At 39.1% G+C, this 25,372-nt stretch overlaps 1 protein-coding gene across 1 annotated transcript in view; it reads left to right on the top strand.

The window, feature by feature from the left end:
• The window catches only part of LOC120538245 (gastrula zinc finger protein xFG20-1-like), a 50,209-nt gene extending 30,036 nt beyond the window's left edge, over nt 1-20,173 (top strand). The window contains exons 5-6 of the mRNA XM_039767697.1: nt 5,901-6,698; nt 16,744-20,173. Coding sequence (XP_039623631.1) covers nt 5,901-6,698; nt 16,744-17,786 — 1,841 coding nt within the window. The 3' untranslated portion in view covers nt 17,787-20,173. The remainder of the gene's footprint in view (nt 1-5,900; nt 6,699-16,743) is intronic.
• The last annotated feature ends 5,199 nt before the right edge of the window (nt 20,174-25,372 follow it).

Raw genomic sequence — 25,372 nt, 5'->3', positions numbered from 1 at the left:
CTGCGCCACAATACCGCCCCTAGCCAGTAACTAACACATAACAAAAGGATACAAGTCATGACCGTTTATGAAAATAAATCCTAAATGTCGTGTCACAAATGTACTTGCTGAGGCTGACAATGAAGTGGAGGGCAAGTGAACCCAAGTACTAAGGTGATTGTGTTTTAAGTGTCGGTACACTGTATGTATTTGACAGTTTTTAATGATTGCCATTCTGAAGCAATGTCAGCACATTACCTCTTTTACATTTTCTGGCTCTCCATTATAATCTGGTTGGAAGTGTGAAGCCACACTGCTAAAGATACATTTTACTCTGAAATAACTAGGGGGCTTTGCCCCCTGCTCACTTCGCTCACCAACCACTTCACATCTCTGCCATTCGCGTATGTGGATTTCACTTTCACCAAACAACAAATCTTTTAATTCTCACGGATACGCTTCTTCATTGGGAAGAAACACTACTTTTCCCTGATGGCAACACGAATTAGACGACCTACAAGTCTCTGATGTAAAGTTTAAATCCAAACAATATATTTGATCGCTTTTCGCTGTTCCGTTATTTCAATGAGTAATAATTTCTGTTTTTTGCGCTAATGCGATCTTTACTATCATTTTTGTGAGACTTTCGAATCTTAGTACTTTCATTATCTGTAACCTGCGCAGCATGTGTATCGCGCCAACGTTTTTGAACCTCTTTATGATGATCTACTTTGTCAACTACACTTTGTCTTTTATTTCTGGCCCCAGGTGTGGTTAAATCTCTTGGCATAAAGCCTCATCTTGTGGGACATTAAATTATCTCTCTGAAAAAGTGACATCTCATCCCCGGCTAAAAAGTCTCGTCTTGTCCCAGGATTTTTTTATACAATAGAGAGATATCTATCTTTAGTGCGGCTTCTTTTTCTTATTCTTACCTTTTTTGCATTAATGGGGTGAACTCTTTGTTTCCAAGACTACTGTTATCAGTAACTAAAGGTAGAAACTGTCGAGTCGTGACGTTGAAGCATTCTGTCCAATGAAATAGATTTTCAGGACTTTCAACGGTGTTCGGCACATCTTCGTAGGTTCTGATTGGTTCGTCCTGTTAGTGTCAGTGATGCCTATGGCTTGCTTATTGTTACAGTGTTCATGTGTTCTTTATAGCCCTGCCTATTTTTCAGATTAATATTATAGTTGCTACTTCTTGATTACTTTGAACCGGTAAAGACTGTTTTAATTTATTATTAATATTTTGCCATTCCAAAAAAAAAAAAAACAACAAAACACAAAGCCATTAACTGTCATTTGAAACACATTAATGCCGCTTTTCCACTGCATAGTACGGCACAGCACGGTTCAGTACAGCTCACCTTGGTTCGGCTCAGTTTGCGTTTCGACTGCAGTTTAGTACCGCTTTAGAGTGGGCGGGATTATTCACGTGTCGTTATAGTTGCGCCGCCTCTACTGCCGTGACATCATCGTAAACGCGCCACAAACAAACACACTACAATGGAGCATATCGACGGAATGGTGTTCTTCATTCTCAGCATGTAGATGTTTTTAACAGCAAGACAAAGGAGTTTGTTTTAAAAGAGGGTGATGGCAGCCAAAGAAAACACAGCTAAAAAAAACAAGAGAGTTTTGGAACTTTTACAACAACACGCAGACAACGATAACACTTTAGCTCGACGACGCGCAAGGGTAAGCATCTAAAAAAAGCACATCACTAGCTAACTTTTATCACTGTTGCAAAGCTACCAACGAGAGGAACGTCTGTACTTCCTCAATAGACCACGAAACAGCCATTTTTGGTTAAAACAAAATGGTGCGTCTGAACCTTCGCTGGCTGTGCTAAAAATCTAGCGGGTCTGTTGTGTCTCGTGTCGCAAGTTCAGTGACGCAGTAATGACGATTTTCTCCGGCCAGTCAGTGACCAGCAGAGTTTACATGTCTCGTTTTGGTAACGGTTCGGCGCTTGGAACCTCGGCTGAGGTGGTACTAAAAAAAGGACCAGGTACTGTTCCCAGTGGAAAACCCCCCAAAAGTGAGCTGAACTGAACCGTGTCGTGTTGTACTATGCAGTGGAAAAGCGCCATAAGGCTGTGTCAATGTGCTGAACTCGGTAACTGTCTACTGACACAGGCCTGCCTGAGTGGTTTTACTAAAAAACTGCTTTTGTATAAAATTAAAGAAAACATTCCAGTCAGCGAGTGAAGAACAACCAGGTGCATTCTGAGGTGGCATGGCAGATTGTCAAAGCTTTTAACAAACTGAGGCGCAAGGTGATGGCTATGGACACTGACATTATTGATCTCCTGTCCACTCCTGCATGATGCCCAGGTGGTCTTGAGGAAACAGGAAGACTTTACTTGCTTGGCACAGAATCAAATCCCATGCAGCTTACAGAGGGCCATGCGATGTAAAAAGCAACAGTCCGCAGCTGTGATGTCCGCTGATAACAGGTTTATTTCCAGTGTGACTTCCTTATAGCATAGTTCTCAAATTGCAAAATCCTGAGCAGTTTCTCTTACATTTCGTTCTCTCCTCTGTGCCTTTGCAGAAATCAGTATTGAGGTTGCACAGCAGTTTATGTCAATTTAACCCATGAAGCACTTTCCACAGGGCCTTTTACTTAGGTGGCCTTCAGGTCTGTTTGGCCCACTTGTAGAATTCAGCTGAATTCTCGGTGCATTTCTCAGTCTGTTGCATAGTGGTCAGTGGTAAACCTGTCTGTTCAGGCCTGTGCTTTGTGGATGGCAGGATTTTGGCGGTCAGGCGGTAGAGGGACTGAAGTTTTCACTCATTTGTGTCTTAGAGCACTTTCTTCATTATTTGCTGAGTTTCTCTGCAGCCAGTTCTTTTATGGTGGTATCCAAATGACTCTTTTCACTTGTGATTATGAATAAAGCTCTGTAGGTTGACTCTAAACTGGCTTATTAAAGATTTTATGTCCCCAAAGTGCCTTGTCCTTGACCTGTTTTCCTTGCACCTGTTGTTGCCCTGTAACAGAAATCCTCATCTTCAGAAAATGAATGAATGAACAGCAACAAAGAAAGTGTCCCAGATCTGTCATCTAGTGGCCGTGGCTGGAACTGCAGAGTAAAAGATACTATTAACACTAGAATTACCAGAGCCTACGAAAAAACTTGTAATTCCGTCCCACCTTAAACTGCTTCTTAAATCCCTTCACACCTCTCCGCCAGCGCCCTTTGTCTTCTAAATGTGCTGATAAAGAGAAGCCGGCTATTCCATCCCCCACCAATTTAGAACGTGCACGAACTTCTCTCAGCCTTGATTGAGTATCTGGGAGTGAAGTGGAGTTTTAGAGTGAAATAATAGATTGTTGTTTGGAACACACGCATTTCATGTCTGTTCCGTTTCTACAGTAATCTGTGTCAACACATTGTTAAAACACAAACTTTTTTTATATTCTAGTAGTAGATGACAAAATGTAGGCATAAACTATATAATGTATGAAGCCTGAAGTCCAAATACCAAAGAAACATTTTCACAAGAATAACACAATTGCACTTTTATTCAAACATATAACTGCAGAAACAAAAAACCGCCTTAACATGCGACATTGACACCAGTTAACTGTAACTGACTCCGTGGCTCAATAGACTCAGCCCCCGCTTGGGAATCAAGGGTCGCGGGTTCGATCCTGCGCCCCTCCGTTTTGAGAAGTAAACTGCTCTTGTCTTATTGTTTTAGAATAAAAGCATACATTTGATTTCAGTCTGTAACAGCCGGTGCAGTTTATGATCCTTGTAAAGGTTAGCTTTTTTTATTCACTTTTCACTCTCTCAGTCGCGTTCAGAATCAATCCATACAACCCCATCTGACACGGCTGTTTTCACTAAAGACGCGCTATAGCTCTGCAGTGTACCACGATGCATACTAACACACAATCACCTAAACACCCCCCCTCCCCCGATTCTGACACACAAACGCTGGCGAAGCTGCCTTCTTCGTATCTCACCGTCAATTACTTTTCGTTTTATTGAGTGTTCCTGCCAGTCCCCACATGTTGCTGTATGCTTTTTCTTTTGTACTACAGGACATGCAGAGGAAAGAATGGTAAAGACCAGTAACTTCGGCGCTATATGCAATCATCAGACACTCCCCATCTGCCCGTGTCGTTCAAGCACGGGGACATATATTGGTGTAAAAGTATAACAAAAGTGCACTTTTATTCAGCGCGTCTTTAGTGAAAACAGCCGTGTCAGATGGGGTTGTATGGATTGATTCTGAACGCGACTGAGAGAATGAAAAGTGAATAAAAAAAAAAAGGCTAACCTTTACAAGGATCATAAACTGCACCGGCTGTTACAGACTGAAATCAAATGTATGCTTTTATTCTAAAACAGTAAGACAAGAGCAGTTTACTTCTCAAACGGAGGGGCGAGGATCAACCCGCGACCCCTTGATTCCCAAGCGGGGCTGAGTCTATTGAACCACAGAGTCAGTTACAGTTAACTGGTGTCAATGTCGCATGTTAAGGCGGCTTTTTGTTTCTGCAGTTATATGTTTGAATAAAAGTGCAATTGTGTTATTCTTGTGAAAATGTTTCTTTGGTATTTGGACTTCAGGCTTCATACATTATATAGTTTATGCCTACATTTTGTCATCTACTACTAGAATATAAAAAAGTTTCTGTTTTAACAATGTGTTGACACAGATTACTGTAGAAACGGAACAGACATGAAATGCGTGTGTTCCAAACAACGATCTATTATTTCACTCTAAAACTCCACTTCACTCCCAGATACTCAATCAAGGCATGAGCTGAGAGAAGTTCGTGCACGCTCTAAATTGGTGGGGATGGAATAGCGGCTTCTCTTTATCAGCACATTTAGAAGACAAAGGGCGCTGGAGAGGTGTGAAGGGATTTAAGAAGCAGTTTAAGGTGGGACGGAATTACGAGTTTTTTCGTAGGCTCTGGTAATTCTAGTGTTAATTAAACTGGGCCATGTTCATAAGGCAGCTCAATTAAGACTTTGTATTTGCTTATTTATTTGTACCCCCATTAATATGTGACACTGACCCAATATTTTTAGTGAGGCATGTACAAAACACAAAAAACCCCAAAACACACGCAGTCAGAACTTTTTGGATTGGATTTAGACCATCTTTGAGTAGAGACATCTGCTCAAATACCTGAGACATTTCTGCTCATTGCCCTTACAAGGCTGTGCACCACCTACATTATATGCTCAGAGACTGATTTGCATTTCTTTTGCTTCTTTGAGTGTGCTTTGATTCTGGATGAAGAAAAGACAAAGTTGGGGGTATTTTTTAATGTTTCGAAAAACCTGTATAGCCGCCCATCCAGTGGTGTGCAAATCAAAAACAGATTAGTTGATAATTAACTGTTAGACTGGAGTGGTCAAATAAGATATTGACCTTGCCACAGAAATAATTTCTGTTATGAATTGTGATAATAGTAACCCCATACAGTACACAACCTTCTTCTTCTTTCGGGTGCTCCTGTTAGGGGTTGCCACAGCAGATCATTATAACCCTATTTAATGAAGCCTCCTGTTACACAAACAGCACTAAGTGAAAACTTACTTAAACTCCTTTAGCTCTTTCTTAGGCTTGAGAGGTCAATGAGCATTTTTACATTTAATTACTGTTATTTCATCAGCATTTTCCAAGATTCCAAATTACCTGTCAAGAGAAGGATTGTTAACATTGATTTAAAACTTAAATGCAGTGAAGTAAGAATTGCACCCATATGTTTGTACTTGTTAAATGGTATTTTGCGTGAATGAACCAAATGTTAGTAATAAGATGGTTAGATTAACCAGTGAGTTCTGCATTACAGTAATTGGTTCTGCCTAATACAAAAGATTGAAGATAACAAGTTAAATTAAAGTCTGTTTCACTGAATTAATCATATTCTTCTTTCCCAACAGAAAGCTGCTGCCCTCCTCACCGAGAAGGGTCCCACACTGATATGGCCAAAATGGAAGAGAAGCCTTACTGCTCTGCCCAACGGCTTTCAAAGCTCAAGTGTGAAAAGGGCACTGCAGAAGAGTCTTGTAGCTACAATAACAAGGGGATCCCAAAGCTCAAACATGAAAAAGGACTCTTGGAAGAGACGTGTAGCTACAAAAAAAAGGGGCTCTCAAAGTTTAAAACTGAAAAACCATTCTTGGGGGAGACTTGTAGCCGCAAAGCTAAGAGTCCTACCCCAGAAAAATCGGTTCCAGATGAGGATTGCACAGAGCAAAGGGTTGTTCAGATCAAAGAAGAAAACTGCGAACAGAAACTCATGGAAAGTGAAGGGGAAGAAGAGCCAGCATTCTCAACTGTAATAGTTGATGATGACTGGAATCATGAGGGTGTCACTGTCAAAGAAGAAGAAGTAGAACAAGTCTGTGAGCAGAGTCCGGCTAGTGTTAAACAGGATGACTGTGAGGTGGATTCCCTGCACATTAAAATTTGGGACCCAGAGGAGAATAGTTTGGATGAGTGGGTCCTTAATGAGGATTCTGCCTGTGAAGATACAGCTGCAGATGAAACAGAGTCTAGACATTTAGATTCCATTCAGTGGAGGCGCTATATTTCTCAGTTTAATTCTTCACGTGTAAAGAACTTTGCACCAAAACTGCTGCATTCAGAGCAAAAAAGGATCGAGGAGAACTCGTATGCTGAAGTTTGGGAAGAAGAAGAAGAAGAACCTTCATCTTCTCTCAATTGTCCTGGAACAAGTAAGTTGAATAAAGAGAGAGCCTAGGCCTTGTTTTTATATTTTATATATATATATATATATATATATATATATATATATATATATAATTTTTATATTTATTGGTCTAAATCAGGACTATCATACTCCATTTTATTGAAGGCCAAAAAGTAACTCTATGTACCCAATATTGGCTTGAATTGGTGGCGGATTTAGAGGTTATGGGGCTGTATGCATAGACTTAATTAGGGCCCTGTTACTTTATCAAAAAATAGAATGGATTTTAGCAGGCTTGAAAAAACAAAAGCACACTATAACGTAACAATGTCATCTTGGAGTTGTGACTGCAGGGCTTTTGTTCCGACCAAGTTTTGCTTTTTAATTGAACTGTTAGCCTAATAAAGCAAGCCATTATTTCCCAGTTTTTATGATTTTGTTGTCAATGTAGAAATAATTAATTTTTTATTTTATTAAAATGTGTAAGTCATTTATGTATGTTACATGGGAACCATTTAGTGTTCTTTTTTAACTTCATTTTTACATTTTTCTTCATTACTTACTAATGAGCTCATTGGTGGGGCTGACACTGAAGTAGCTGCAGCCTTTTGCATTCAGTGTTTTAAAGTCGGTGGAAACAAATACTTGCAGACACATGAAGTCACCAGGACTGAGTATGAGAACTACAGCAAAGAAATGTACCCTCATTTAACAGTTAATTGACTGGAATTCCAGTCCTGAAACCAGCAAAATACAGTAAGGGTTGGAATTACAGACATCTGTACAGTTTATATCTGTGAGATACATGTAGTAAACACCTACAATTCTATCATTGTTACAGTATTTCCGTTGTATTAAACTTAACCAATAAAAGACCGGTATTTGGCTTAGTTGAGTGCACTGGACTGGAAGGCATTACTTTTAATTAAATATAGTATATTGATAAACAATTTATAAAAGTGGCCTTTTATTTATAGATCCATTTATCAAAATTTTGGAAAGTATTTAGTGTTGGATTTTTTTTGTTTACTTTTAGAATATGAGAAAAAATCTACCTTGATTAAGACTTTTAAGATAATGCATGGATCCTACATTTTTGAATAAAATGTTATTTTTACAACAGTCCATGTTTTAGGTCAGCAGTTGTCAGTCTATGGAAATATAACAGTCATTTTCTAACCCGCCTAGTCCTGAATGGAGTCGTGGGGCCCTTCTGGAAATGCAGCACATATTCATAAAGCACTGCCTAAAGATATGTTTTTGTGCAGTTATTTTAAAATAATTTTTAACCATTATATGTACTACTGTTTTTACTGTTTAGGCTATACCTGTAATTGAATATATTTTACGGTTTGTTCATTTTGGTTTTGTACTTATTTGTCATTACTGCTTCTTGAGGTGTAATTAATTATGCATATACAGTAGAGAGGGATGCTCCAATCAGGCTTTTTAAGGCCAATACAGATCACCAATTTCATGTTACTTGATTGTCAATTACGATTTTTTTCTTTATCCCTTTAAAAAACTTTTTTACACTAATCTCCTGCATAACCAGACAAATAGAAGTTTTATGTCCTGGATTAAAGTTTATTTTTATAATTAAACTGTAGGCCACAGGTGTTAACTGTTCATTTTGTATTAACTAAATGAAATTCTGTAGGCTTATTGTTCAGTGATCATAATATACCAAAATAAATAAAATATCCTTAAAATACATAATTTAACTAATAAATAAAACTAATAAATGTAAAAAATATTTGTCCATAATACAAACCGGATTCCAAAAAAGTTGGAACACTAAACAAATTGTGAATAAAAACTGAATGCAATGATGTGGAGATGGCAAATGTCAATATTTTATTTGTAATAGAACGTAGATGACAGATCAAACGTTTAATCCGAGTAAATGTGTTATTTTAAAGGAAAAATATGTTGATTCAAAATTTCACGGTGTCAACAAATCCCAAAAAAGTTGGGACAAGTAGCAATAAGAGGCTGGAAAAAGTAAATTTGAGCATAACGAAGAGCTGGAAGACCAATAAACACTAATTAGGTCAATTGGCAACATGATTGGGTATAAAAAGAGCTTCTCAGAGTGGCAGTGTCTCTCAGAAGCCAAGATGGGTAGAGGATCACCAATTCCCACAATGTTGCGCAGAAAGATAGTGGAGCAATATCAGAAAGGTGTTACCCAGTGAAAAATTGCAAAGACTTTGCATCTATCATCATCAACTGTGCATAACATCATCTGAAGATTCAGAGAATCTGGAACAATCTCTGTGCGTAAGGGTCAAGGCCGTAAAACCATACTGGATGCCCGTGATCTCCGGGCCCTTAAACGACACTGCACCACAAACAGGAATGCTACTGTAAAGGAAATCACAGAATGGGCTCAGGAATACTTCCAGAAACCATTGTCGGTGAACACAATCCACCGTGCCGTCCACTGTTGCCAGCTGAAACTCTACAGTGCAAAGAAGAAGCCATTTCTAGGCAAGATCCACAAGCTCAGGCGTTGTCACTGGGCCAGGGATCATTTAAAATGGAGTGTGGCAAAATGGAAGACTGTTCTGTGGTCAGACGAGTCACGATTTGAAGTTCTTTTTGGAAATCTGGGACGCCATGTCATCCGGACCAAAGAGGACAAGGACAACCAGAGTTGTTATCAACGCTCAGTTCAGAAGCCTGCATCTCTGATGGTATGGGGTTGCATGAGTGTGTGTGGCATGGGCAGCTTGCATGTCTGGAAAGGCACCATCAATGCAGAAAAATATATTCAGGTTCTAGAACAACATATGCTCCCATCCAGACGTCATCTCTTTCAGGGAAGACTCTGCATTTTTCAACAAGATAATGCCAGACCACATTCTGCATCAATCACAACATCATGGCTGCGTAGGAGAAGGATCCGGGTACTGAAATGGCCAGTCTGCAGTCCAGATCTTTCACCTATAGAGAACATTTGGCGCATCATAAAGAGGAAGGTGCGACAAAGAAGGCCCAAGACGATTGAACAGTTAGAGGCCTGTATTAGACAAGAATGGGAGAGCATTCCTATTTCTAAACTTGAGAAACTGGTCTCCTCGGTCCCCAGACGTCTGTTGAGTGTTGTAAGAAGAAGGGGAGATGCCACACAGTGGTGAAAATGGCCTTGTCCCAACTTTTTTGGGATTTGTTGACACCATGAAATTCTGAATCAACATATTTTTCCCTTAAAATGATACATTTTCTCAGTTTAAGCTTTTGTTCCGTGATTTATGTTCTATTCTGAATAAAATATTGGAAGTTGGCACCTCCACATCATTGCATTCAGTTTTTATTCACGATTTGTATAGTGTCCCAACTGTTTTGGAATCCGGTTTGTATATATATATTCTCAGTCAATCATTTACTTCATATTGGCAATTTAATGCTGCTTAAAAGTAAATATGCATGCACTTACCGTATTTACGCATGTACCACGCGCACATTTTTTCCCAAAAATTAGTATTAGAAAATCAGGTGTGCGTCATACACGAGGAAATGTAATTCTGTAATGTTTACTTCTTCTGCTTGGGCTTGCGTTCTCTCTCGCTCGCACTCTCTCTATTTCCCTCTCTCTTTCTCTAAATGCTTCCTATACAATCACGACGTGCATCGTACACGGGGCAAAACAATTTTTGCGATTTTCTTTGTAAAAATTAGGGTGCACGTCTTACACAAGTAAATACGGTATATGTTTTAATCATTTAAAATCATTAATTGCACTACAGCTTTTTGCTGTTAAAATATACATTTACTATTTTTTTTTTTTCTTCGGTGTATCAACTAGATTTGCAATTCATGAGAGGTAATTATAAAATAGAGATTACCATTTTAATTACATAATACTTGTTTCTTACCAAAACTTATGCTGTATGACACACAGAAACAAATAATAAACACCATACAAATCTGTAAAAAAACAAAACAAAAACAAAGCCTATTGTTTACTAAACAGCAATTTGAAATTCGTCTTCCAATTAAAATTGCTGCTGCCTTTTAAACAAGCTTGTTGTCCAAACTCAAGTGGTGTCTGATTTAATTTATAGGACAAAATAAAAAGGTCTGAATTTCTTAAACTAGCTTTTCTTGCCGTTTTTCTAGTTGCACACGATGACTTTTTACTCGCTGCTCTTTGCTTACATTGCAGGAGGTTTGCTGCAAAAGGAAAACAAAAACACGTCCTCTGGCTCAACTACTGTAACACCCTGTGTAAAGGAGCACTACAAATAAATTACCGTACAGCTTAGAAAATCAGGGTGGTTGAAAATATTGGTTTTTGTGATCAGCCTTTTTACTGATCACTGATTGTGTGTATTGTTTTTTTTTTTTTGTGCAAATCAGCTGATTTTGATTGGACTATCCATACACATTAATATTACTCATGCAGTGCTTGTTTCTTACCAAACTTATATGATATACAGAATTGATAAACACAGTAAAACCACATGTTGGTGAGTTTTATAGTGGAAGCAGTTTTTGAGTCTTTTACTGTAATTGTGCTGCACAGTTATTGGCAAGATGGATTTGATACCTGTAATGGGCTCTCTTGCATCTTTATCTCATCACAACTACAAGTAACAGACACAGCTTTTGTTTCAATATGTGCTTTGGACCCATATGTGTGGTTGTCTTTGCCACGTCTTGTTTTGTTTTTCATTTTCTGATGCATACAAAGAGAGAGCGAGAGGGCATGCGCTGATAGCTCGTTGGCACACCCACCACACGACAGACCACCTGGATTAGGGCCCGATTGCAGTGGGTGACACCTCAGCACCACACTGGAACACCACTGCCACCAACACTCAAGTTTTCCCTGAAAGTTGGAGAACCTGCTTGGAGGGCTGGATTACTCCCAATGGAGTAGAGTCACTTCTGGGGTTTACGAGATTCAAACTGATAATCTAATGATTAAATCCCTCCTCGATCGCGGGGGTTACGTTCCAGAACCCCCCCGAGATAGATGAAAATCCGCGAAGTAGAAACCATATGTTTGTATGGTTATTTTTATATATTTTAAGCCCTTATAAACTCTCCCACACTGTTAACATTATTAGAGCCCTCTAGACATGAAATAACACCCTTTAGTCAAAAGATTAAACTGTGCTCCATGACAAGACAGAGATGATAGTTCTTTCTCACAATTAAAAGAATGCAAACATATCTTCTCTTCAAAGAATGCGTGTCAGGAGCAGAGAATGTCAGAGAGAGAGAGAGCGAGATAAAAGCAAACAATCAAAAAATCAATACATGCTTTTAACACTAGAATTACCAGAGCCTACGAAAAAACTCGTAATTCCGTCCCACCTTAAACTGCTTCTTAAATCCCTTCACACCTCTCCGCCAGCGCCCTTTGTCTTCTAAATGTGCTGATAAAGAGAAGCTATAGGAGCAGCCGGCTATTCCATCCCCCACCAATTTAGAACGTGCACGAACTTCTCTCAGCTCATGCCTTGATTGAGTATCTGGGAGTGAAGTGGAGTTTTAGAGTGAAATAATAGATCGTTGTTTGGAACACACGCATTTCATGTCTGTTCCGTTTCTACAGTAATCTGTGTCAACACATTGTTAAAACAGAAACTTTTTTTATATTCTAGTAGTAGATGACAAAATGTAGGCATAAACTATATAATGTATGAAGCCTGAAGTCCAAATAGCAAAGAAACATTTTCACAAGAATAACACAATTGCACTTTTATTCAAACATATAACTGCAGAAACAAAAAGCCGCCTTAACATGCGACATTGACACCAGTTTACTGTAACTGACTCTGTGGTTCAATAGATCAGCCCCGCTTGGAATCAAGGGGTGACGGGTTCGATCCTGCCCCCTCCGTTTTGAGAAGTAAACTGCTCTTAGTCTTACTGTTTTAGAATAAAAGCATACATTTGATTTCAGTCTGTAACAGCCGGTGCAATTTATGATCTTTGTAAAGGTTAGCTTTTTTTTTTATTCACTTTTCACTCTCTCAGTCGCGTTCAGAATCAATCCATACAACCCCATCTGACACGGCTGTTTTCACTAAAGACGCTATAGCTCTGCAGTGTACCACGATGCATACTAACGCTAACCCCCCCGGTTCTGACACACAAACGCTGGCAAGGCTGCCTTCTTCGTATCTCACCGTCACTTGCTTTTCTTTTTATTCAGTTTTATTGAGTGTTCCTGCCAGTCCCCGCATGTTGCTGTATGCTTTTCTTTTGTACTCCAGGACATGCAGAGGAAAGAATGGTAAAGACCAGTAACTTCGGCGCTATATGCAATCATCAGACACTCCCCATCTGCCCGTGTCGCTCAAACACAGGAACATATATTGGTGTAAAGTATAACAAAAGTGCACTTTTATTCAAGTGCACTTTTTCCATCGCCTTTTCCTGTAAGAAGCAGTGTACACACTTCTCTCTATGCTGTGGTTTCTATTACACACCTGAAAGAAAGAGACAATATATGTGAAAATATAATCGCACTAATGCAATATTATTTGAAAACGAACAGCGTCAGATCGGGTGTGAATTTATGCAGGAACTGGAAATTCTCTGATGCGGACCTTCCCCAGGGAAGAAAGTACAGTGTCAGGTGCTCATTCAGTGTAATAGAAACCATAGCACAGAGAGGTGTGTACACGGCAACAAGTACACGGTCGTAAATGTAGGAAGGACGGTCCTTGGGTGTGTGGGAACTGTTAATATTTGAATGTGATGATTTTATATAGCACGGAATGAAAATCTGCACTTCTTAGCATTGCACCATGCAAGATGTCGTATCAATCGCCTACTGTAACTTGCTTTCTTTTTTCTTCGGTTATACAGGTAGTTTTGAATAAAAGTGCACTTGTTTTGTTTGCGAAATGAAGTGTCTGCGTGCACTTTTCGTGGCATTACACGGTATTTTTGAGCATGCCCGCTTGAGCAGTATAAAAGTATTGAAAAGTATAACAAAACAACGGGCAGATGGGGAGTGTCTGATGATTGCATATAGCGCCGAACTTACTGCTCTTTACTATTCTCTCCTCTGCGTGCCCTGGAGTACAAAAGAAACAGAATACAGACGCTATAGCTCTGCGTTGTACCACGATGCATACTAACGCCCCCACCGGTTCTGACACACAGACTGGCTGAAGCTGCCTTCTTCGTATCTCACCGTCACTTGATTTTCTTTTTATTCAGTTTTATTGAGTGTTCCTGCCAGTCCCCGCATGTTGCTGTATGCTGGATATGTTCATATGTATTGTCTCTTTCTTTCAGGTGTGTAATAGAAACCACAGCATAGAGAGAAGTGTGTACACTGCTTCTTACAGGAAAAGGCGATGGAAAAAGTGCACTTGAATAAAAGTGCACTTTTGTTATACTTTTACACCAATATATGTTCCTGTGTTTGAACGACACGGGCAGATGGGGAGTGTCTGATGATTGCATATAGCGCCGGTTACTGGTCTTTACCATTCTTTCCTCTGCATGTCCTGGAGTACAAAAGAAAAAGCATACAGCAACATGCGGGACTGGCAGGAACACTCAATAAAACTGAATAAAAAGAAAAGCAAGTGACGGTGAGATACGAAGAAGGCAGCTTCGCCAGCGTTTGTGTGTCAGAACCTTGGGGGGTTAGCGTTAGTATGCATCGTGGTACACTGCAGAGCTATAGCGCCTTTAGTGAAAACAGCCGTGTCAGATGGGGTTGTATGGATTGATTCTGAACGCGACTGAGAGAGTGAAAAGTGAATAAAAAAAAAAGCTAACCTTTACAAAGATCATAAATTGCACCGGCTGTTACAGACTGAAATCAAATGTATGCTTTTATTCTAAAACAGTAAGACTAAGAGCAGTTTACTTCTCAAAACGGAGGGGCAGGATCGAACCCGTGACCCCTTGATTCCCAAGCGGGGGCTGAATCTATTGAACCACGGAGTCAGTTACAGTAAACTGGTGTCAATGTCGCATGTTAAGGCGGCTTTTTGTTTCTGCAGTTATATGTTTGAATAAAAGTGCAATTGTGTTATTCTTGTGAAAATGTTTCTTTGCTATTTGGACTTCAGGCTTCATACATTATATAGTTTATGCCTACATTTTGTCATCTACTACTAGAATATAAAAAAGTTTCTGTTTTAACAATGTGTTGACACAGATTACTGTAGAAACGGAACAGACATGAAATGCGTGTGTTCCAAACAACGATCTATTATTTCCACTCTAAAACTCCACTTCACTCCCAGATACTCAATCAAGGTCTGAGCTGAGAGAAGTTCGTGCACGTTCTAAATTGGTGGGGGATGGAATAGCCGGCTGCTCCTAGCTTCTCTTTATCAGCACATTTAGAGAACAAAGGCTGCTGGAGAGGTGTGAAGGGATTTAAGAAGCAGTTTAAGGTGGTACGGAATTACGAGTTTTTTCGTAGGCTCTGGTAATTCTAGTGTTAAGTATGCCGAAGCACCGCAATAAAGCGGCAATTTGTAGAGGAGCGTCCGTATCCTCTGTGCAAACAGCCCCTCTGCTCACACCTCCTCCGTCAGGCGCAGAGAATGTCAGAGAGGGTGAGAGAGTGAGAAAAGCAAACAATCAATCACAGCGCGGGAAGCATATCGTATATCATTGAGGAGTTTTATTTAATATGTAATACATACTCTGATTGGGCAGCTTCTAAGCCATCCGCCAATAGCGTCCCTTGTATGAAATCAACTGGGCAAACAAACTGAGGAAGCATGTACAGTACTTTAAATTAAAAGACCCATTGTCAGCAGAAATCCGCGAACCAGCGAAAAATCCGTGATATATATTTAGATGTGCTTACATTTAAAATCCGCGATGCAGTGAAGCCGCGAAAGTCGAAGCGCGATATAGCAAGGGATCACTCTACCAGCGCAAATCCCTAGCCTCAGAGCCGCCACTCCGCATACAGATGTTTCCTATTTCACATTCAGTTGGCAGAACAAACAGTCAAGCTGACTAACAGAACAATAATTTTATATTTTCTGAAAGCCTGCAATTTTTTTTTTATCACAAACAGTACAGACCTCACAGTACCACAGGAGAGTGGCCAGCCCTGAAAGTGAGCAGAGCAGCATCTGTCTGTCTAATCTATCGTCTTGAGATTGTGACATCTTTGTCATCATGTTAAAACATTAACAATTTTATATTTTCATTTTTTTATTCAGTTGGACCATTAGCTGTTTCCTTTCTATCGGTTTAGCAGTTAGTGTAAATTTAATCTGACTAAAATATAAATGGATACCATCAATATATGAAATTGCTGTTGAGAAAAACAACCCCTCATTGTGAGCCGTATTTAACGTATTTTGAATCTGAGTGACGTGGGTCCTTAGGCATTGAGTTTTACATAAGGCATTGGTCTACATAGGACTCAAGTGTCATTATTAGTCTGATCAGGCATTATAAAGAACTTTCTAGTATGGACTGGTAAATATACAATTTTTTGGATATGTTTTTAGATATTTACTTTCCATTTCCTAAGAAAGTGATTAGTATCACTAACCAGCTCGGGCATACTTAGATAGCTTTACAGCTATAATTCTAAATAATTTCACTGAGACTTGGAACTGTACCCATTGAAATAATTACCACATAAAAAAGAAATTTGGTATTTTTAAAATGTACTTATTGTAATACCAGTCATTTATATAAATAAAAATATGTTTCCACTTTAAATATGTCCTGATATCATAAGTGGATACTTTTAATTTAAGAAAAATGCACATGCCAGAACCAGCCAGGTATCCAATTTAATTTCTTTTTCTTCAGTTGAGTATACTTTTACTGCTAACCATAATTGTGAAGTTCTGAGAATGTGCTTGACTGGACTTGAATCAGCCTGTCGGCTGTATCTTAACAAAAAAGAGCTGGCAGTCATGAAGGTGGATGAAAGGTTTAGATGATCAAGAGGCTGCGTGATTTTTTTTTCCACCATTTGTTGTCAATTGAGATTTGTGTGAAGGACAGAGGACATCTCCGTATTAAAGTGGCGGCTAGTATGAAATGTGCAGTATATGAGCTCTAGCTTGTATACTAACCTTATTCATATTCTTTTCTTTAAACAGATGCACAAGACAATGACGAATCCTGTTTTTCTTCATTTTCTATGACATCTCCTCAATTTAAAATCCGACAATATGGCAACAAACTTGAAGATGGAAATTTTAGAAGATCAGCTTCTTTACAAAATAATTCTGTAGCTTCAGGGAAGCTTTTAGGTATAGATGCAACTAAACAACAGTGCATCCAAAATTCAGTAGCTCTGCAACTCTTCCAGATGTGTGGTAAAAAGTTTAATCAAAGATCTCAAGGTGGTAATCAGAAAAAACAGCTTGGGGAGAAACCCTATGTTTGCTCTGAATGTGGCAAGATTTTTACACACAAAAGCCATTTTCAAACACACAAGAGAATTCACACTGGAGAGAAGCCATATTGGTGTACCGAATGTGGAGAACGATTCACTCAGAAAAGCCATCTTCAGAGACATACAAGAATCCATACTGGTGAAAGACCTTACGGATGCACAGAATGTGGCAAATGTTTTATGAGAAAAAGTGACCTTCAGATGCATGAAAGAATTCACACAGGAGAAAAACCATATTGTTGTTCAGCATGTGACAAAAGATTCACTCGAAAAAGCCATCTTCAAATTCACGAACGTGTGCACACCGGTGAAAAGCCATTTTGTTGTCTGGTATGTGGCAGGAGATTTACTGAGAAAAGTAGTCTTCAAAAGCATCACCGAATTCATACGGGAGAGAAACCCTATGTTTGTACTGATTGTGGCAAGAGATTCACAATGAGATGTACTCTTCGCTCACACCGGAGAATTCATACAGGGGAGAAACCATATTGCTGCAAAGAATGTGGCAGAAGATTTACAGAAAGAAGTAGTCTTCTGAAACATGAGAAAATTCACGCCAGGGAAAAGCCACAGCGCTGTACTGAATGTGGTGAAAGCTTCACAACTGAAAATAGTCTTGAGAAGCACAAAAAAATGCACAGTGTGGAAATGGCCTTTCTGATTGATAGTGCCCAGCCTGATAAAGAAGAAGATTGTGAAGTACCAAAAGATGAAATTAATTTGGGAGCTGTTTCTCAACCCTGATTCTAACATGTCCTCATGTGAGCTCACTGAATGGCACACACAAGTCTGCCTAGATTATAGTGCTATTTGTGCAGATAATCCTGATGCACAAATGAAAGGAAGAGACGCATTTTGGTAGGTAAACTATGCTAAATGTGTGCCGAACTGTAAGAGGCAGCTGTGTATAAGCGTAGATATTTAGGTGGTTACTTGAAAAGATAAACAAGAAAATGAAATTCCAGGTTTTTATAAATATTTTTTTTTTAATAATTTTCATCACTGCACTTTTATCTCTGCCATCTCTGCTCTAATTACATGCAGATTCTGTGAGCATTTTTTTTCTCTGCTTGTGTGTTTTAGCTGACTATGATGTTCCCTCAATAGGTTATGCTTTGATATTGGCGATTTTAAAATGTCCAGATGCAGTTTCCAATCAGGTAGAGAAGAAGTGTCCCACAATTCATTTCACTTTCATTTACTTAACTATGCTCTGTCTCCATTAACTAAGAGAATCGCACTAGCTCTTGACATGAAATATAAGGAGCATGTTTTTAAAAGATCTGTCTTGTAGGAGATCTGGACCATGAGCAGATATCCATTTGGCCATGGCTGTCGTTGGTCATCTGCTTGCATCAGATGCTAAATCAGAAAAGGTGCCATTGTAAAATGCTGAGGTTCCCTGCTGTGCTATTTATCAAGTATGCCACTTGCTATGTGTTCTGCTTACTGCGGCTATCGAACAAATCGCAGCCAGTAACTGGAGATTTCACACAAATTCACTGTCCCTTAGCTTAGGTGGTGGTGTTCATACAGCTTTATTTCCATTTCATTAATGCATCCTGCACTGCAGCTTGCATGTCCGTTACTTACTCAAATAAGTTCTCACCATATTTGGAATTTAATCCCCTTCAACAAAATGTTGTTTATTTCTTACACAGGATTTTTATTTATATTAAACTGTTAAGAGACAACCAAGTAAAATGGCTATTCTCTAGTAATCATTCGGCCTTACTGTTTATAGCATTATTAGCTTTTGTTATTAAGGCATAGAAGTAGCTAATAAAAAGATTAAAACCATAGTCATGTTATTAACAAAAAATAATATTTCTGACCTCCTTTGAGCTCTGCAATGAAGTTATTATTGCCAGAATGTTCCAGGTATTAACTGGGAAAATGTAGGAAAGATGTCGCTGCTTGACCTGAGACTGAAGGTTCACCGCTGCATTCGCACAAGACACTGCTGAGCCGTCGCCGAAGTGTAAGGAAACATTTGTGATAAACTGGATGGGGACTTCCCTTACACACTGGAAATCTTCTTGTTACATTTATTTTGTGGAGTTGTATACAGGTGACAGTGGACGTGGTTAAACCTGTAAATATGTTTGAATTTTTATTTTAATGTCATATTTTGCAGTGAGTGATTTCCAATAGTTTCTTTTTTTTTTGTTTCCTCCCCATGTTAAAACACTTATTCATACTCTGCCTGATATCTGACATAGAGTTGAATTTTAAAAATAATGGATTCCCTGGCATCTTACTCCAATGCACACACTTGGACAATGGGATGACTGGCTGCTAAACCCACCATTGAGTCAGCTTGCATCCACCCGGCATCCACCCAGCATCCCGAGTGCCTTCTGGCCTTAACTTTGTCTTCAAGGAAATCCCAGCACTTTGAAATCTTCAGTTTCCGCAGAGTTTGTTAGCAAACGTGCTCTTACTCCGTGCTGCATCTGGACTTTTCTGGAGAGTTCTATGTGTTGATTAATGTATTTTTTGCATTGATGGATATCTTGTAATATTTTTTCCCCTCTAAGATGTTGGATAGTTGTTTGCCTATTTCATTTTGGCTATTTATATTTGTAATATAAAGCAGCTGCGTTCTGGGGTAAAATACAGGTAGAGATCTGTAACCCGACATTCTCAAACCCACTTAATCCAGCCTGGGATAGCAGTAGGGCCAAAGCAGAATAAGCCGTTAGCCGAATATTCACAGATATAGAGTGTGGGAGGAAAACCAGAAAATCTCAAAGAGGTCCATCATATTTAAAAGCAAGAATAAAATCACAATTTAAGAAAATTGCATATTAAAAACCAACTTGAGCAATGTTTATTTAACAATTCTAATAGCATTTTGTAGATTATGTATGGGACAAATTTTCTTAAATTAGAATAAAATCATTCAATTTTAATGGAATTCCAGAGTATGTTGTTACTGGGAACATGTGTTTTATGTTGGCTGTTCAGACCCTTTGTTTGGGGTCATACAATGAAATTGCTGGTCCACTATTACATCTTTAGTGCTTTCTTCTTTTTTTATTCTTATGCTACCTTTAAATCCTTACTGTGTCAAAATGAAAAAACAAATATCTGAAATCTGTCAGAAAAATAAAATTTGTAGTATACTGCCCACTGTATTTGTATTATTTTGATATGTTAAAAGTGTTGTCTTACGCTTGTGGTTTGGAGGGCCAGTGTACTTTCCAGTGCATGCTGGGACGATCACATGTTTCTACTAAACTAGTCCTTCCCAAGTTCTTATTTCTACAAGTTTCATAATAAGTGCATCATTCTGACCTTTAATTGATTTAATTCTTCAGTGATCTTTTTTGTCATTTTATAAAACATTCTTAAATAATCTTTTTTTATCAAAACTGTTCAATTTTCTTTTGCCATTTTTTTAAATCACCCTTTTTATAGAATTTACTTCCTTAATTTTATCCAAATACTGACAGTTCTGAATATTAAAGGATAGAAATTACTTCAGTGCCATAATCACTTGTCTGCTAATTTGTAACAAGCATTTGTTAATGAAAACGCAAGTAAAATGGCAGTGATTGCTTTCATTTAGTGTTTGCTGCTGTGTCTGTACTGCTCATTGTGCAGCAAACTCTACAGAAAAAGGGTAAATGGCATTTAAAGACATGGCAAAGAATACAAATATTGAATTTCTTAGAAATAATTATTGATCAGATATCTAAACCATGAGATCAATTAGAAGTAACATTGATGCACAGATTGTGAAACTGGTTGGGATAAAAACCTGCAGCAATGGGGGTCCCCAGGACTGAGCTTGAAAACCACTGTAGTATAGATTGAGCATCCATAATCTGAAAATTTAAAACCCAAAATCTATAACTGAAACCACTGTTTTTCGGTTACAAAGGTGTAGAAGTTAATGTAAGGCTGAAGAAACGGGTAGCTTTGTTTATGAAAAAATATGCATTAGAAGTAAATGATGTGTCACCGCCTGTCAGAAGCAGGTGATAAGACCTGACACCGAAGAGGTACAGGAGAGACAGATTATAGGACACGAGTGACACTACAGGACATGAGAGTGACACCGAAAAGGTACAGGACAGACGGATTACAGGACATGAGTGTGACACCGAAGAGCTACAGGACAGGAGAGTGACACCGAAGAGCTACAGGAGAGACAGATTACAGGACATGAGTGACACCAAAGAGCTACAGGAGAGACAGATTACAGGACATGAGAGTGACACCGAAGAGCTACAGGAGAGACAGATTACAGGACATGAGTGACACTCAAGAGCTACAGGAGAGACAGATTACAGGACATGAAAGCTCTGAATCCATAAATCTGCCTAATGACACCAGCAGAAACACCGACAAGGCTGGACAGAATCCACCTTCTGCCTGCACATCTAAACAAATAAGTAAATTAACATCACTACTTGAAAATGCAAGTATGCCATGCCAGAATATAGCTGCAGGGTTTTATCAAATCGTATTTCCGTAGACCACAATGCTTATCGAAACTCTATTTGCTGTTTTTATGCCAGGTAGTGATGCAGTAGTCAAAATGACAGAAAGATATCATAACAGCGTGGAGCCAAGTAGCTGCTCTAGTCTGTTTGTATGCATCAGACTCTTCACTCATTGCAATGTACAAATTAAGCATTAAGGTGCAGTTACATGGATAATAACAATTTTAGCTTTTAATTTGTCTCAATGTCAAGTCTTTTTTGTCAGTTTCTTTTTCTGTCTTCCTGAAACCCTGGCAGGTTAAACAACAACAGCAACATTTATTTCTATAGCACGTTTTCATACAAATAGTGTAGCTCAAAGTGCTTTACACGATGAAGAAAAAGAACAAATAAAAATAAAGTAAGAATTCAAGTAAGTCCATGGATGCAAAATATGCAAATATTCCAAAATACTTATGGGCCCGGGCATTTAGGATTAGGGATGTTCAACCTGTACTGAAAAAACTTATATTTAAAAGGAAACACAGAATGGGATATATTTTTTTTATAATTCCATGCGTTTTCATGCTTCTTGAAATATGTTTGTGTTGTCTGAGGCTGTGTGCCATCAGGTCATTGTGGCTTAGCTCTGTCCTCCTTGATGTTCTATGCTGAATGGGCAGAGCGATTCGTGTACTGGTAATACACAGACAGGCCAACTAAGAATTCACTTGTAAAGGTCACCTGAGCTTGTTTGGTTTCACTTTATCCAGGAGAATACTATTCTTTAGTCTTGTATTTGCACCGTGGCCATAGATGCTAATGTTTTCGGTATTGTTTTGTGCCACACCTGAAGTTTGCTTGTGTTCACACTGTACTGCAATTACCCCTAGAAGGCTGGTAATCTTTATTTTTATAAAATTGCTCAATTAAAATGTAATCTTATTTAATATTATACATATAAAGAATTATTTGCTGGTCGTTGTATAAGACCAGACAGTTGAGTCTCCCACTGGTTCCATCAGTCCTGGGCAATGGCGTACAGTTCATGTTACCACTCATCCCGACGGCATCAGGCTGTTGAAGACCTGTTCGCACCGAGTCCTTTGTTTCATTTGCTGCCTTTTTGTTTCTTTGACTCAACTTCTGCAGCTCTCAGAGTTTTTGGCGTTTCTGTTTGTAATGTCACAGTTTTCTTTAGGTTCTCATGCATTTCTGAGTGGTGTTTTAGGAGAAACATGAAGTCACTGTTGCTATGCTGTTTGATCTGCACCCAAAGCAATACACATTAGCTTGAAATGTTTCATGAATATAACACTAAATGAATTATGTAATCGATCCAGATCCTGTGGATCTGTCAAATTTCATTTAAGCTTATCATTATTACATTTATATATTAAAATACATTATTGTAACATTGACAGGACAAATTTGGTCCTACCCTACTTGTCACAGTTGAAGCTGCCATTTGAAAAGGAGTTCACCTGAAATTTCCATAGCGAGAGTCCTCCTGGCCATACTCTCCATAACACAGGGACGCAGTGTTAAGGCCCACCCTGATGTGGTGGATGCTGGAAAATGCGGTCTTAGCTTTTGTAATGTACAGTTGAATGTGTCCTCAAATTGCATGTCTCAAGCGTAATGGAGACCCTGAGCTTCTTATGAAGTTCCTTTTGATTAGCGTGGCAGACTTCCATCCGGTGGTGGGTATACAATGTAAGGAGCTTGACTGGCAGCTGCTCTGTTTGTTTGGCCTCTGTATTCTTTATCATAAAGCAAGCAGCTGTTATTGTCATGGGTTTGGTGTGAAGTGTTCGGCATTATTTATTTGCAAATATTTGAATAAAATTAATTAAGCCTTTCTGTAGTGACCGTCTTTTTCCTACATTTTCTTGCAGCATTCTTATTAACTAGATACTGTATTATATGTCTGTGTACATACATATATATTTATACACATATAGTACAGTTGCATGCAAACATTTTCACTACCCTAACCAACTTTTGAAATGCAGCTTTATGGCAAACAAACTAAAACAGTGTCTTTTAATGAAAATGTTAATGTACAGATGATTAATTTGATAACCCGAAAAAAATGTAAAACAATAAATAAAAGTAAATGTTTGGACACCTTTTCAGTTGTAAGGCCTCAGAGCTCATTACATGCTTGTCTGGTCAGGAAGTGTCCTTAGCAGTTGTCAGATCCTAATAAATTCTGTGCAACACTCAAAAACAACCAACTTAGGATCTGAAAAGAAACAAATTGATGCCCACAAAGCAGGGCACGACTATAAAAGGATAGAAAAGTGCTTTCAGATAGCAATTTCCATGGTCCAAATATCATTAAGAAATGGGAGTTAAGGGGAACTGTGGAGGTCAAGACAAGATCCAGAAGACCAAGACAGCTGACAGATAAGACAACTCGTGTACTGTGCAGGAAGGCAAACACAAAACCCCCCATATGACTGCAAGAAACGTGCAGGGGGGTTTAGCTGAGAAAAGAGTGGTGGTCCACCCCTCAGCCCTGCATCATTATTTACACGGACTTGGACTTCATGGAAGAGCCATCAGAAGGTCACCTTATGTGATCCCATCACAAAAGGCAGGGTAATGGTTTGTGCAACATGGCCAAAAATGCTTCAGGAACTCAAATAATTTGTATTTGTGCATCAGACTCACCAGTTAGCTCTTCTCGGTCCTTCTGGGAGTCTCGGGGATAAACGTTCAACATGCGTGATTTGGCAGCTGCTATGAGAAGGTGGAGGTGACGTTCTCTGACACTTTGAAACTGGGGTTTTCCAATGGCACCATTACGTATGCAACTTTAAGAAGTGACCTCTGGGTAAGGATTGTGATTGATCAAGTAAAGTTATCTTTAAATGCACAAAGAATTACTTGAAATGTTGTCTATGGTTGTGTCCCACATATTTGATAACAATATTTGTGTTATGGTAAGAATGTCTTTTTCCTTTGAACTGTATAACTTCTGTTTAAGGTTAGATTTTTGTTACTATTTAAAAATGAAAGTTCAAGAGGATAAGCAAAGACTTTCTTTCACTACCTGTTTCACTTTTATTTTCCAAGGGTGGCAAAATTAGTGGAGGGCACTATGTCTGGTCTAAATGTGAAAAATATTTTAGTGTGTGGTTCCCATGCCCAGTCGCTGACTTTCTCCCTGTGACTGTGTGGGATTTCTTTCTGGTATTCTGTTGTTCCTCCTATGTGTGTCAGGCTAATTACCAGTTCATCAGTATGTGTTGTGATAAACCCAGAGGGCGTCAGTGAGCCCCAAACCCCAACACGATCACAAGCACAGTCCGTTATCAAAAATAAATGAAGGTTTTATTTAAAAAACTTGTTCCAAAAGTATTACAAATAATCACAAAACACTGGTCTTTCTCCAAAATATTTTCTCTCACCACCGCACTGCCTTCCTCCAGTCGAGTGTTGCCGCTCTACCACCCAGTTCCGACTTCATTACAGACCTGGGAGTACATCCGGTGCCAGGGCGAATGCCGGGTCACACAGAAGTCCATTATTTGAGTAGGGAGCTTGTTTCCCTGGAACGCCCTCTTGCGGCACCCCGTGACCCCAGCAGGGCTGCTCTGCCAGACTACATTTCCCGGCATACCCTGCTGGCTTCCCACTGGGTCTGCTGCCATCTAGTGTACTGGGGGAAATAACAGTTCCTTAGCAATCTCTCCGTTTCTACAGGGGCTTTCCGTCCATTTCTTCCTTCTGGGTCTGCTTCCTTTCCTGGCCAGGATGTCCGTCCAGCTCATGTGGCATCTACAGTGTATATATGAATGGACATGGTATCCAACATGGGATGTTAGCTCAATGACTAGACCAGGGTCGGATTAAGACCTTCAGATGCCCTAAGCACTCATAAGATGT

The sequence above is a fragment of the Polypterus senegalus genome, chromosome 10, assembly GCF_016835505.1.
Source record: "Polypterus senegalus isolate Bchr_013 chromosome 10, ASM1683550v1, whole genome shotgun sequence".
In the NCBI taxonomy this organism is placed as follows: Eukaryota; Metazoa; Chordata; class Cladistia; order Polypteriformes; family Polypteridae; genus Polypterus; species Polypterus senegalus.
This window is presented reverse-complemented; position numbering and strand designations above follow the sequence as displayed.